The sequence below is a fragment of the Mustela nigripes genome, chromosome 6 (genome assembly GCF_022355385.1).
Source record: "Mustela nigripes isolate SB6536 chromosome 6, MUSNIG.SB6536, whole genome shotgun sequence".
NCBI classification, from domain to species: Eukaryota; Metazoa; Chordata; class Mammalia; order Carnivora; family Mustelidae; genus Mustela; species Mustela nigripes.
Genome location: NC_081562.1, coordinates 56,754,560 through 56,768,186, shown reverse-complemented (window position 1 = coordinate 56,768,186; position 13,627 = coordinate 56,754,560). Strand labels below are relative to the sequence as shown.

The following is a 13,627-nucleotide window of genomic DNA, read 5'->3' as shown; positions in this document are numbered from 1 at the left end:
TGGAACGAAGAAATCACTGTATAATTTTGTTTAAAAGCCTGGTCTCTTGTGACTGTACTGTGAAGCTCTAGTCTGGGGGGATCGAAAAGAACTGCCCCTTTTAGACACCAATTTTGTCCTCCTGGATTGTTATAAAATGGGGATGAACAATCGGATAAAAGATAGGGGCACTGACAAGAAAAGAGATGCCATTACCCAGGAGGAAGTCGGGGGAAATGGATTGAGAAAGAAGGCCAAGGCCAAGAGGGTCTTCATCTGTGGTTGCAGATTCTTCTAGCTGGAAGGCAGAGCTAAAATGCAGGGCTTGACATCTCAGAACAGCAGGTGAAATACGGCTTAAAGTGGGAGAAATTTAAAATGGCTTCTCCCTCAAAAGGAGGGAGAAAACCTACACATACTCAGAGTTGACAGAAGGCTATGTGTATAATACACAGGTCAGACTGAGACCCGTGGTGTTAGACAGGTAGGAGGAAGAATAATCTCTATGTGCGGCTCTAAACTCTTATCATACATGAGCTTGAATCCAAGTCCTTTTAACCTGTAGCTTAGGTACACAGTCTGCTCCTTCCTCTAACTTGTGTTATCTCCTTATCACGGTGGAAGACGAAAAACTCAATGTGCTATTAATCCAACAGTTATTTCTTTATAGAAAATACACTGGCCAAACCTTCTTCTCCCTGATATCCATACCAGAGTACCTCCCACCTACCAGGCCAGTGTGCTTACACCACCTCCATCTGTAGGTTTCCGGGTAGATGGATGGCCTTTCCATTTATTCACTCTGAGTGATACACTTCCATGGTTGTGATCAGTTCAGAAGGTTCCAAAAATGAAAAGCGTGTGTAACCCTAGAGCTCATTTGACAGCGAAACCTGACATGAGCTGATATGAGGCCATTTAGAGTCTTTATCCCCCTTAATGCGACTCTTTACATGTCTTGCAATAGAAATATTAACATGTTTGATTGTAGGAAGCTCTTTTGTGCCCCAGGGATTTCAGACAACACGGATGTAGACCTGTGTTGATTCTCCCCCTAGAGTATAGAAGGTGGTTTTAGGAAGGAAGGTATTAGAAATGTTTGCAATTCCAATTCAAACATCGCATTTTAAAAGGTGTGTGAAAAAGTAAAAAATGAACATAAACCTTTGTGCCCAGTTGATTCAGACTCTCCCTTACCATCTTTGTTTTTTTTTTGTTTTTTTTTTTTTACCTTTTTACTATTCTAGGATGAATCCTCCATGTTTTTCCAGTTTGGCCCATCAATTGAACAGCAAGCTTCTGTAATGCTCAACATCATGGAAGAATATGACTGGTACATCTTTTCTATCGTCACCACCTACTTCCCCGGCTACCAGGACTTTGTAAACAAGATTCGCAGCACCATCGAGAACAGCTTCGTGGGCTGGGAGTTAGAGGAGGTCCTCCTGCTGGACATGTCCCTGGATGATGGAGATTCCAAGATCCAGAACCAGCTCAAGAAACTTCAAAGCCCCATCATTCTTCTTTATTGCACTAAGGAAGAAGCCACCTACATCTTTGAAGTTGCTAACTCCGTAGGGCTGACTGGCTATGGCTACACATGGATTGTGCCTAGTCTGGTGGCAGGGGACACGGACACAGTGCCCTCGGAGTTCCCCACCGGGCTCATCTCTGTGTCCTATGATGAATGGGACTATGGCCTCCCTGCCAGAGTGAGGGATGGAATTGCCATAATCACTACCGCTGCTTCCGACATGCTGTCTGAACACAGCTTCATCCCCGAGCCCAAGAGCAGTTGTTACAACACCCATGAGAAGAGAATCTACCAGTCCAACATGCTGAATAGGTGAGTGAGGGACCCAAGGCGTCCTGATGGCAGAGGGTCGGGGGAGGGCCTTCAGGACTGGGGGTGGAGGTTCGGAAGCGCTGGGAAGAGCAGTTCAAGACGTCAGAGGGTGAAGCCGGCCACTGAGATGGCAGTTCTTAGTGATGGTGGGAGTGCTTCAGGTCCAAAGCTTGCTGTGCTGGGTTCCTGTTCTGAGAAATATTCAACAGCTCCCGTTTATTGATCATTTCCTCCACACTAGGTGTTACTCAAGGGTTTTGCAGGTTTGACCTCATTTAACCCTCAAAGCAACATTCTTTTAGGGGTTTAAGAGTTGTTTCCACTTTATGATCCAAGAGAATAAGGGTCGTGGGTGTGAACGGTCCATAGTCGGTCTCCAAGGAAGAGGCTCAGTCTCTCATACTTGACTGCCACAGAAGACACAATGGGCATTGACATGAGGGAGGACCTACTGGTCCCTTTACTTAGGACCGCTGCTATACTCGGAGGGAATGGACAATAGGTTACGTGGGTCTGGAGGCACATGAAGAGGATCCTTCCCTCCTTCACTTCCTTCCTTTAAGTGTCAGAGTGCCGCTGTGGAAGCAGCTTCTATGGTTGCTCTGAGTCTGATTTCTCAGTAGGAAGGGGACATGGGTGGAGTTCCGCTCCCTTATCTCCCCTCCAAATCCAGCCATGATTCCCAGGTATCCTCTTGTGGGTGTTATGTGACTGTGTAGGACAGAAGATTCTCTGTGAGGCTTCTGTGATTCTGTGATTTGTAGAAAACCACCATACACGAACACTGTAAAAACTCAGATAATGCAGAAGACTACAAAGGAGGAGGAGAAGAGAAAAATGGCCTTAAAGCCAGCGAACCAGAGATAGTCATTGTGGAAGTAATTAGAGAACATCTTTCCAGCTATTCTCTAATGCGTGTGTACCTATATGCATATAAATCTATAATTTTACATTAATGGAAACGTGACTATAATAACCTGACTTTCTCTGACTCTACAATATGTTTTGGGCCTCCATTTTACATTCTTTCTGAATTATATCTGACAAATAGAAAACTATGCAGAAAGCACATTACTCTGGTACCATCCAGCTTAAATAAAATATCAAAGCGTCCTCTGGGGAGGTTGAAACACAATTAGTGGAGGCTGAAGGTGTACCTGCTTATACTTGTTTAACCTCTGGGAGGGAGTTGGACTAAAGCCGCTCAGCAACTCTTAAATCAGAGTAGCAACTAAAGCTGACTTTTTTTTTTTTTTTAAAGGTTTGTTTTAGAGAGAATGAGTGAGCTTGAGTGAGTGGGGGAGGGGCAGAGGGAGAGGGAGACTCTTTAAACAGACTCCCCACTCAGCGTAGAGCCAGACAAGGGCCTTGATCCCAGGACCCTGAGATCCTGACCTGTGTCAAAACCAAGAGTGCGCCCCTCACCCCAGAGCTCCTGTGATCCAATCCTAATATTATCCCATTTTGAACTTTGCTTTTTGCCATGCCAGTTATTACTACGTTCTTGGTTTCTTCCTCCCTCTCTAGTCATTCTGTCTCAAAGTCCTTGGCATGCTTTTCTTCCTTTTAGACATCTCTTAAATATTGGCATAAAACTCAGGGTTTTGTCCTAGACCCCCTCTTTGTCCTAGACCCTTCCATTGCCAGGACTATAACTGATGTTTGTGAATTGACTTCTGGCTGAAACCTCTCCCTTGAGCCCCAGTCTGTATCACCAACTATGAGAAGATAGGCTCTTCTGGCTGCCACAGGGCCTTAGAACACACCATATCCGAAGCTGAACTGCTTTCTCTTCCATTCCCCTCCCTCTTCCAGGCGGATCTATAGTACATGTAAAGGCTGCATCCTATTACCCAGGGGCCTCAAGTAAAAATTGCCCAGGTGTCCTTGCTTTCACTGCCCTCCCCTCTCCCAGTCTTCTAGGAGACCATCTCCTGCTGCCGTTTCCTGTGGATCCCCTCTGGAGTGCTCTCACCCGCTACATTCCAGGCCGTGCTCCTGGTTGGCTCTTCTTACCTGTATTACTGCAGGGCCTCGTAAATATCTTATGGCTCCCGGTCCTGCATCCTTCCAGTCTACATCGCGGCCAGAGTGATCAAAAATGAAAATGTGATTTCATCACTCTCCTGCTTAATGCCTTTCAGTGGCTTTTCGTTGGTTCTGTAATGAAGTCCCATCTCCTTAATGTGGTTTATAAAGTCTTCCACTGCATAGGCCAGCCTGTCTTTCCAAAACTGTGTCCTGCTGCAATCTCCCTTGGACACTGTATCCTTACAATACTGAACCTGCTTTAGTTCTTTGAAAATACCATGTTCTTTCTCACTTCTAGCTCTTTTCCCTGCCTTAAATATATTCCCCAGGAACCCCTTCCCACCAGTAGGTAAATGCTGATGCTCCTTCACCTGCCTCCTTTCCATTCTTCAGGCTTCAGTCCCAGCCTCACTTCCACTGAGGAAGCTGTTCCAGACCCTGGACTAACAGGACTCTGTTATGTGCTTTTGCCACATCTTCTGCTTTCCTAGTAAAGCCACTTTTGAGATGGCTGTCATTCTGTGCTGTGTTATGGTTTGTCCCTGCAAGTTCTGGGGAAGCAGTGACCTCTCTGTCCTACTTATTTCCATGCCCCCCACCCAGTGCCCCATGTGACAAAAGAAAGAAAGACACCTGGAGTGAATGAGTGACCTCCTCCAAGATGCTGAGCTGCCCAGCGCATTTACCTCCCCTGGAGGGTTTTTCTTGTTCTGCTGCTTTTTGCAAGATAGTAGAGATTTCCTTGGAAAAGCTTACTGTTTATTTGATTCTGTACCTTCAGGTTTTCTCCCATGGTCTTTAGTGTTAAGTTAAAATCCGATGCCGATTACTCTGCCAAATAGTAGTTCATTAAAACCAATACTAACAACGAAGACTCTCTAGACCAAAATGTCTGCCACACGATGCGAGGAAATGAAATGAGTGTTAACTTCAAGTCCATCAGTTTTCGTCCAGGAATACCTGCTTTCATCCTAAAACTTTGTCCAGGTAAACTGTCAACCTATAGATATTCTTATTTGCCATTTGGCTTACTTTCTGTTAGAATGCAAGTGTTCCCTCTGAAGCCTGGTCTCTGACCACTCTACCTTTAAAATCGCAGTTGGTTCTAACTTTTGTGACCCTGTCTCGTGGTCACTCAGAAAGGGAGACCTCCTCAGACGTTGTCATCAAGACGGCCACAAGTACCCACCGCCATCTTTGCCAGCGCAGCAGTCCTAAAAAGAACAGGGATTACTCAGTCCAGATGATTCATAAATTCCTTGAGTAGCAGGGTAGAGCCGAGAGTCCACCTTGATTTCCCACGTGGACTGCATAAGAAGTGTCTTCAGATGCATCAAAACACTTTCCCATGAAGGGCTTTCCTCTGTGAACTTTCCCTTCTGTCCCAGTTCCCTGATATTATTTTGTTGAGGGGGGGTTTCCTGTGTCTGTCCCGAGATTTCTCCTCTTGGCCCTCTCTGCTGTCTCCATAACTTATCCCTCACGCACCCCTATCTGTTCCTTCCCTCCTCTCAATTGCGGCTCCTTAGGGCACTTGAATCCAATCTCTAGCCTCTCTTGAGAATATTTTAATATCCTTTTCTATCAAGGCCCAGAAAGGATTGGGGTTGACTAACAGGGACTGTAAGGAGCTAGCCTCAAAGTCTGAGCTATTACCGTGTGGCACAGCACGCAGAATCATCAGTGGAATTCAATTAGGCACACTCAGTCCCAGCTCCTCTTACTTCTCCTGGTCTGAAAGCAGCCTCCTCCCCCACTGTCCTCCCCCTTCAAGAGCTCTGGTCTCACTAGGGTCACTCTTTTAAATAACAAACCAAGCAGCCGCACCATTTAGCCACAGCAGGAGATCTTTGCAAATAAAATTGTTGCAAATGGTTGGTTGTTTTATGAGGATGATTTTTCTTTGGCTTGCTGCTTTTTGCCACAGCAGTAGGAAGAAACCTCCTTAGGGGGGGTATCTGGAACTGACCAGCCCTGGGTCACACCAGAAATACAGAGTCAGGAAGGGGTTTCTCCTCTTCCCTTCTGAAAAACCAGGAATGTTACCTGGCCCTGTCCTCTCTGGAAGCTTTGTAAGGGGGAGGTAAAGCTCCCATTTCTACCTGGCCAAATGATGCCTTACCTGGCCAAATGATGCCTTTCTTTCTGGGTAAGGAAGGTTCCTAAATCTAGACTTAGGGAACAGGGATTGGTGACTCCCTGTTATTGCTGAATCCCAAAGAGAGACACACATTTGAAGTGATTCACCTGTTAGTTACCAAAGGAAGGGTGTTTGTTTGTTTCTTTTAATGACACACAGGCATTCTCAAAGAGGATCCTTGAAATAAACATTATATATCAAGGTATCAGTCCACATTCCCCACTGATAACTTCTTAGCTCCTTGAAGCTTGGCTGACCAGATAAGGTTTTCGTGACTGTTTCCAGATAGGTTCTAGGTTGCTGGACAAGTCTAGCAAGGTTTCAAGAAAAATATAGAAATCCAGTTAAATTGCAATTTTAGGTCAACAATAGCTAATTCTGTTAGCACAAATCTGTCCCCAATATTGCATGGGGACATACTGATACTAAAAGATAACTTGTTTATCTGAAATTCAGATTTAACAGAGCTCCCATTTTGTTTTGTTTTTGTTAAATGTGACAACCCTGTTTTGTACACTAATAAGGATTAATTTTCTGTTGGAACTTTGTAGCATTCATTTATGCCTTATTAGTAAATGTGATCCCATGCCCCATACTGTTGCCCAAGACATGCTGAGATAGAGTTGTTTTCCAACTGGGAACTTTATTTGATTGAAGGAGTTGAATAATTTCTTCTGTCGTGTGTTCTCTAAGTGAAGGATCTTCTTAGTTCCTGAGAAAAATCCTAATGTTTTGATACCAGACGATCTGAAAGTGTTTAGAAAGTGATTAGGCCCATCATCTAAGCCTGTCTTTATTCCCCTGAGCTAGAGAACAACTGTTAGCTATTAGTAGGCACGCGTCTATATTTTTCCTTTATCGCTTCCTCGGGGGAGTAGGTAATGGTTATTTTCCTTTTCTATGTGCTCTCCAGTACGCTGCTGGTCTATTTCTGTTGCTCAGGTGGTGGCACACTAGCCCTTGACCTCCAGGCTCGCTGTCTGCCCCGAGGACCCGCCCAGTGCTCCCAACTTTTAGAAAAAAGCAGGTGCTCTTTGAGATGGCTGGATCTCAACAGCGCAAACCTCTTAACAAATCTTGCCGAATTATTCCCCCTGATGTGCTCCAGTGTTCCTGCTCAACATTTGTTTTGTAGCCATAAAGGAGCTATCTAAAAGGCCAGAATCCTCCTTCTGGTCCAGTGTTTGAGAGCCGAGGACCGCTGGTATGAAGAGCTGTTAAGCTTTTCCTAGAACTGTGATGAACTCCATGCTCCTCTAACCTTGAGGCAGGCTCCCTAACCTCAGACCCATTGTAGTAGCTGCATTGTTCCCAGGGGATGCCCACTTGACTCTCTTGGCCTGAAAAGTGCTGAGAGGTTAAGAAATAAATGAGGATTTGAGTCCATTCATTTTCAGACCCCACGGGCAAGATCTGCTTGGTCATTACCCATCTTTTCATTAGTAAATGTTCACAGAGGGCCATGCACAGACAGATCTCTGGGAAGGCAAATACGTATTGTAGGTTCACTTCATGTAATCTACCTGTGATTAGCCAAAAGATTCCGTGAAGGCATAGTTATCAATGGATTATTGAGCACGGTGGCCCTTCACCTGATTAAAGAAATCCTCTGGAGTCTAAGGAAAGCTACATTTTCATATGAAATCTCTAGTACAGCAGGACATACCTGTGTGTGTAGAGAGAGATGTTATCTGCTCAGTGGTGTAGGAGATACAAATTGAGGGAACAGTTAACTCAGGAATTTCATAACCGTCCTAAAAGATCTGTTCAGTGCTTTCATTGTCCTTGGAAAAATGACTCCATTATTGAGGTTTACTCAGATTCTTGTATTTTCTTCTCATCTTCTACATTCTCCTACTGGATGTGTGGTCATTTCAGCAAGTGGTCTTAGCTTCCTTCCCTTCAATTCAAATCTGGGAAGAGCATTCATGAATGTTTAGCACTGAGACCCTTCCATGATTCTTTCCACAATAACTACCTCATTCTTTGGCTGACTTGTACAATTTAAAATGCACCCGTGACATCGTTGGTGTTTCTTTCCTGTTTCTTCTTTTCCATTTTCCTCCTCCTCTTCCTCCCTGCTCTTCTACTTCTTCTTCCTCCTTAAAAAACAAACACAGAGCTATTATCAGTTGGAGGAAAGGGCAGGAGATAAAAAAGGAGTGAACGGGAAAAGACTTCCCTCTCATGGGGGGACAAGTTTGTGGTGGGAGGCGCTGCGCACATTGTGCTGGGAGCGAAGACACAGGTGGTCCGTTGTCCGTGGGAAGGAACAGAACAGTCTCGAAGAGGATGGAAGCAAGAGCCGAGCATGGCTGTGGCTGCCAGTGGAGAACAGCAGATTCTGCCTCAGGAAGGACACGGGCCTTGGTGGCAATGGTGAGGGTTAAGAAGAGAGTCATAACGTCTGTGCTGAGAAGCAGCCAGCCTGCGGAGGTTGGGAAGTCCATTGTTGGTTGTCTTTCTGACTCCATATGGCACCGCAGGCATCATGCAGTCACCGAAGATGATCCTTGCAAAAATCCTGACCCATGCACAGATCTCTGGGAGACGTTCTTGATCACAGGACAACTTGGATGCCCCTCCCTCCCAAGAACTCACAACTTGGATGCCCCCCCCTCCCAAGAACTTATTACCCTCATCTCTTGCTTCATTGCTCTTGGTAGCCCTCACCTGACCTCCCATGTACATTTTATTCTTAAGTACTTTTGTTGTCTTCCTCTTGAATTCAGACTTCACGAGAACAGGCTTTTTTTTTTTTTTTTTTTTTCTTAACCTCTGTGTTCCCAGCACAGTGCCTGATGGCACTTGATAAATATTTGGCAGATAAAAGCATGAATGAAGCTGGGAATCACTGCCCCATTTTGTTTTTAAGAGGTTTGAGGACAGGGCTGCCCAGCTTAGGCGGTGCCTCAAGCCTCGGGTTTCAGCCCCTCACTCTGCTGTGCATTAGCCAAACTTAAAGGATACCCCCATCCCTAAAAATCAAAAATCAGAAGAGTCCTTGGCTGAGGGTCTAATCCAACCCTTGCAATACATGTATTCTCAGGGAATAGACAGTGGGAGGACGAGTGATGGTACAAATGTGGGGTCGGAGTCTCAGGGTGGTTCCTGAGCTGTTAGAGGTGGGTGCGGGGTTGGAGGCATCACCCAGGTGTCCTAATGGCAGGAGTGGCCCTCTTCAGAGAGCGTGCACCCTGCTTGACCGTGTCCTCAGCAGGGCTGGCCGGTAGCCTGGCCTGTCCTGTTAACCTTTGCCCCATGATTCTTGTTCCCTTGGTTCTTACCCAGATAAGGGTGCAAATTCACAGTTAATGGGAATTGAAGCTGGCCTTATTTAGGGATTGAGTGGGAGTCCTGCCTCCATCTGCTTTCTCTTCCCACCAGAGAATAAAGGCTGGCTGGGTGGAGGTAAGGTTGGAGGCGAGTTGCCAGAAAGCTCGAGCGCTGTCATTTATGGTTACAGACATGGGCTGGAAGCCTGAGTGAAGGCTGGACTGCAGCCGGCCGAGGTCCGCCTCCTATGAGCATCTGGAGAGCAGAGAGAGTTCCATGGCTTTTGCCTCTATCTATGACCTCACCCATCTCAAACACATAACGGGTTGAGGCTTTCTCTCGCCTCTCTCCAGCGGAGCTGTTAGGAATACATAGGTGGCCCTCTCCTGGAAAGAGTTTTCCGGGGCCCGATGTGGCTGGTGAGGATTTGGGAGGAGCGGGCCGGTCAGCGTGACTGCCGGTCAGCAGACGGCGGGGGCTGAGCCTGCCCTGCAGACAGGGCCGGGGGGAGAAGCCCGGAGCCGGCTAGCCGTGGGCGCTGGGTGCAGAAGAACCTTCCCTGTACTCTCTCAGGGTTTTATTGGTGGCTCCTTCTCTTCCGGGAGGGCCTGGCGGGGTTAGCCTGCCCAGACTGGCACCAGTCCCCAAGCTGGGCCGGCTGGTCACACATGAAGGAGCTGCTGCTGACAGATTAGAGCTCCCCGCTGCTGAAATCTGTTCCCCCTTGTCCGGCTTCCAGCAGCAGCAGCCGGCCGGGGGCTGCCTGCTGCCTCCCTCACTGCCCGGGCTTTTCTCTCTTCCTCATTCATCACTGCTTCACTCCACCCCACCACCTTTCTTTCCTCATTTCCATCTCTTTCTGGCTGGGGTTGTTCTGTTCATTGATCTTTAGCTGTCCTCACTTCTCACCTGCTTTCATTTAAAAGCCTTCATGTCTTTCCTGCCTTTTTCCTTCTGGTGTTCCCAGAGGACCGTATGTAGAATTCTTGCGTGCACGTGTATATATCCACGTGGGTATGTGTTTCACATTCACAGAGCACATATTTACATGTGTCCGTTTGTGTCTGTCCGGTAGAGTCTTGTGTTAAAAGAGCTAGATAGAAACACTTTTGCATATTAAATTCTCCCATTCTTCTTTTCCACAGAGACTGTTTAGGTGATCACCTGAGAAGGCTTGTCTGTGGGCCAGACGTTGGGAGGGGTCCTGTCACACGGCTTGCCTGGAGTTTGTTCTGTGAATATTGACTAGCTCTTTCCTTCCAGTCTTAATTCCATTTTCAATGTCACAATGAGTGTAAGAATGATTGCTGAGTATTTCTGCCACATTCACTGTTTGGACAAAGGAGGTAGACTCAGGAGTCGAGTGGTTCTACATACTTCTAAGAAACCCAGAAAGGTCGTCTTTTTCAAAGGACAGATTTTCTCCTGACAACACAACAGAAAAAGCCATGGAAGCCACACTGTGACACTATTATAGTCATGCAAAACAGTCCTTTTCACAGTTCCCTGGGAGAGATCACAGAAGGAGTCCAGAGGAGGATTATGTGTCAGAATACATTCAGTGTTTGACATCAGGGCTGATGATCACAGACTTCAAGCTCACAATCCTGCTAATAATGAGGATGATAAAAATGACTATTTTCAGACAGAGCATCTTCATATATGTAATCTCACTGAATCATCACTACGAACCCATGAGGGCTTCTTGGATCTGCTGTGTAGATTACCTGGGGATATCAACAGAGAAAACTCAGATACTCACTCTTCATTTTCCCAGCGGCATGTCCATATACTCTCACCCGCTTTTCCCCGCTCTCCTTGAACCATAGTTATCAGGGACTTTAGGCAAAAAAAAAAAAAAAGCACAGTAGAATGTCATTATAATGTAGTTTATCATTACATAGATTTTAATGTGTCAGATTCATCTCATTATTGACTAGAGAAAAAGCCACACATGTGTGTGTATATGTGTGTGTGTGTGATAGACTTTGACTTAAAGTAGTGATCCCACAGGCTGCCCAGGGTCATTATTCTCCTAGTTCTGTTAGCACACTGCACGTGTGTTCATACAGACTTACCCCCTGTTACCTGGGAAAGCACAGGTAATCTATGTAACAACCTGATCTATCTAGGGCATAACCCAGAACCATGAAGAAAGCAGCAAAGGGTTTTAGACTCTAAATCACTGGTACAAAGTCTTGTCCTAAAGGAAATGTGGTTTATTTTAACTTAGAGTTCATTTACTCTAATTTTATATGTACCCTTAAGAAGCTTGTGGGGCAGTTGTGTTACTTAGGGCCTGTAGGGTGAGTATCCCAGTTTAAACAGGATATGTAAACATATATACGCAACTAATGAATCATTGAACGCTACATCAAAATCCAATGTTGTACTATATGTTGGCTAACTCAACATTAAAAAAAAAAAAAAAAGGGTACATCAACATAATTAGGTGGTCTGTCCAGAGCTGATATGGTAGCTGCATGATTGTCAGGACCCAGATTCCTTCTAGCTTTCTGTTTTCCCCTCTATAGGATCTGGTCTTCATCCCCATGCCCGTACTGCCCCCAAGCTCCAGTTTCCAGCAGCAGGTGAAAGTTAGGAAAGAGGACGATCTCATCTAAGGCGGTTACCCAGAAGTCCCATACTTTGCATAGAGCTAATGGTCAGAAATCAGTTAGTGGTCACGGCTAGCTGCAAGGGCAGCGGACAAGTTCAGGTTTTAACCTGGGCAGTAAGAGACCCAGTTAAAAATCAGATGGTCAGGGACCCATCTTTGGTAGGTGACCTGTTGTATTGGAGATACTTGCTTATCTGATTTCCCAGATCTTACAGCTTAGAAGCAATGAACATGATGGGAATCAGGCAGGGTAACTGACAGCATTAAGAAAGAACTCACAGAATGGTGAAGTGCTTAAAATATTAGAAAAACCAAGCAGGAGACCTTGAAGGAGCCCCTGTCTAAGACCATCTGGGGCGAACTGCACGATACTCCCCAGGAAGAATATGCCCCCTTTAAAACATCCCTGTGGAAAGAATAGCCTAGTCATTGTTAGGTCATTATTAAGAGCTTAAATTATATTGATTATCTTTGGTTTAAGAAGTCAGAGAACTCTATAATATCTTTCTAAAATTTTCCATTTAAAAGGCTTCCTATAATCAAGAAAAAGCTTGGTACTTAGAAATACTAAGCTTCAGCAATTTAGAAAATTTACTTTAAAAAAAGGTTATTGAGTGAGTACTATGTGCCAAGTGCTGTATAAGGCCTCATTTAATCTTAAAAGTACTGTACGGAGGCATTATTACTTCCATTTTTCAGAGAAAGAAACTGAGATCCCGAAAGGTTAAGTCACTTGCCTACTTTACTTGGGTTTCAGACCCAAGTCTTTATGGATTTCAGGTGTACTTTGCCCTATATTGTCCATCTGAGGGTCCATTCCGAGGGCCATCTCACTGCTGAGCAGAGTCAGTTAGGACTGGGACACACATGAACGCATTGTTAACCTGAAGCACAGGGTGGTTTTGTACTAACACATTTCCTTTCTTGGCCTCTGTGGAATTCCCGTCCTAACGTCAGAATAAATCCAGAATCAGTCCAAAAACAGCAGCTAGAGTCCGCACACTAGGGATGTCCCGGTCTGAGCCCTGTTTCCCTCCCTGTCCCAAAGCGTGTCACGGTTCTGTTTACCGGCCTTGCTATGATCTTGCTCCTGTCTTCCTTTTCTGATTGGAAAGGATGATATATATATATATATATATATATATATATATATATATATATATATTTTTTTTTTTTTTTTTTTTTTTTTCTTCTTCCTGTATATTCCAAATTCCTTTATGCCCTTTCTGGGACAACAAGAACTTGTAGTCTTTGTGGACCTGAGAGTCCTTGGAATGGAAGCGGGAACAGGCTTTCTGTTCTAAAATCTGCAGAAACTCCTGGAGGTGACAGACCCATTGGAAATCCTGTCAAGGACGTGTAATAAAACAAAACAAGACCTTGGCCTCTGTCATGATTTACAAATGTCCTCCAGGGCCACTATTCATTTTTGACAGGTGGGATAAGTTCACATTTGTTTAAAGCGGAAACTTGGCCGGCGATTGGAGAAAAGTACAAATGATCCTATCAGGAGTGAAAGAAACGTGATGCCTGGGGGCTACTCCTCTGTGCCTCACACTGTTACGTTTGCTGATGACTGACTTAGTGATACGTTTGCTATGAATGTGCTGAACCCTTTGTGAGATGGTGGGTATACAGACAATATGCAGCCTCCATTTCATTGGCCCCGTAAGGAAGGGGGCATCCAGAGAAAGTTCTTTTAATTAGCTGACCGGGGCCTATTTTTCTTATAACA

General features: G+C 45.2%; 1 protein-coding gene across 1 annotated transcript in view; it reads left to right on the top strand.

The window, feature by feature from the left end:
• Positions 1–13,627, top strand: part of GRIN2B (glutamate ionotropic receptor NMDA type subunit 2B) — a 403,262-nt gene that overhangs the window by 226,654 nt on the left and 162,981 nt on the right. The window contains exon 3 of the mRNA XM_059404761.1: positions 1,227–1,825. Coding sequence (XP_059260744.1) covers positions 1,227–1,825 — 599 coding nt within the window. The remainder of the gene's footprint in view (positions 1–1,226; positions 1,826–13,627) is intronic.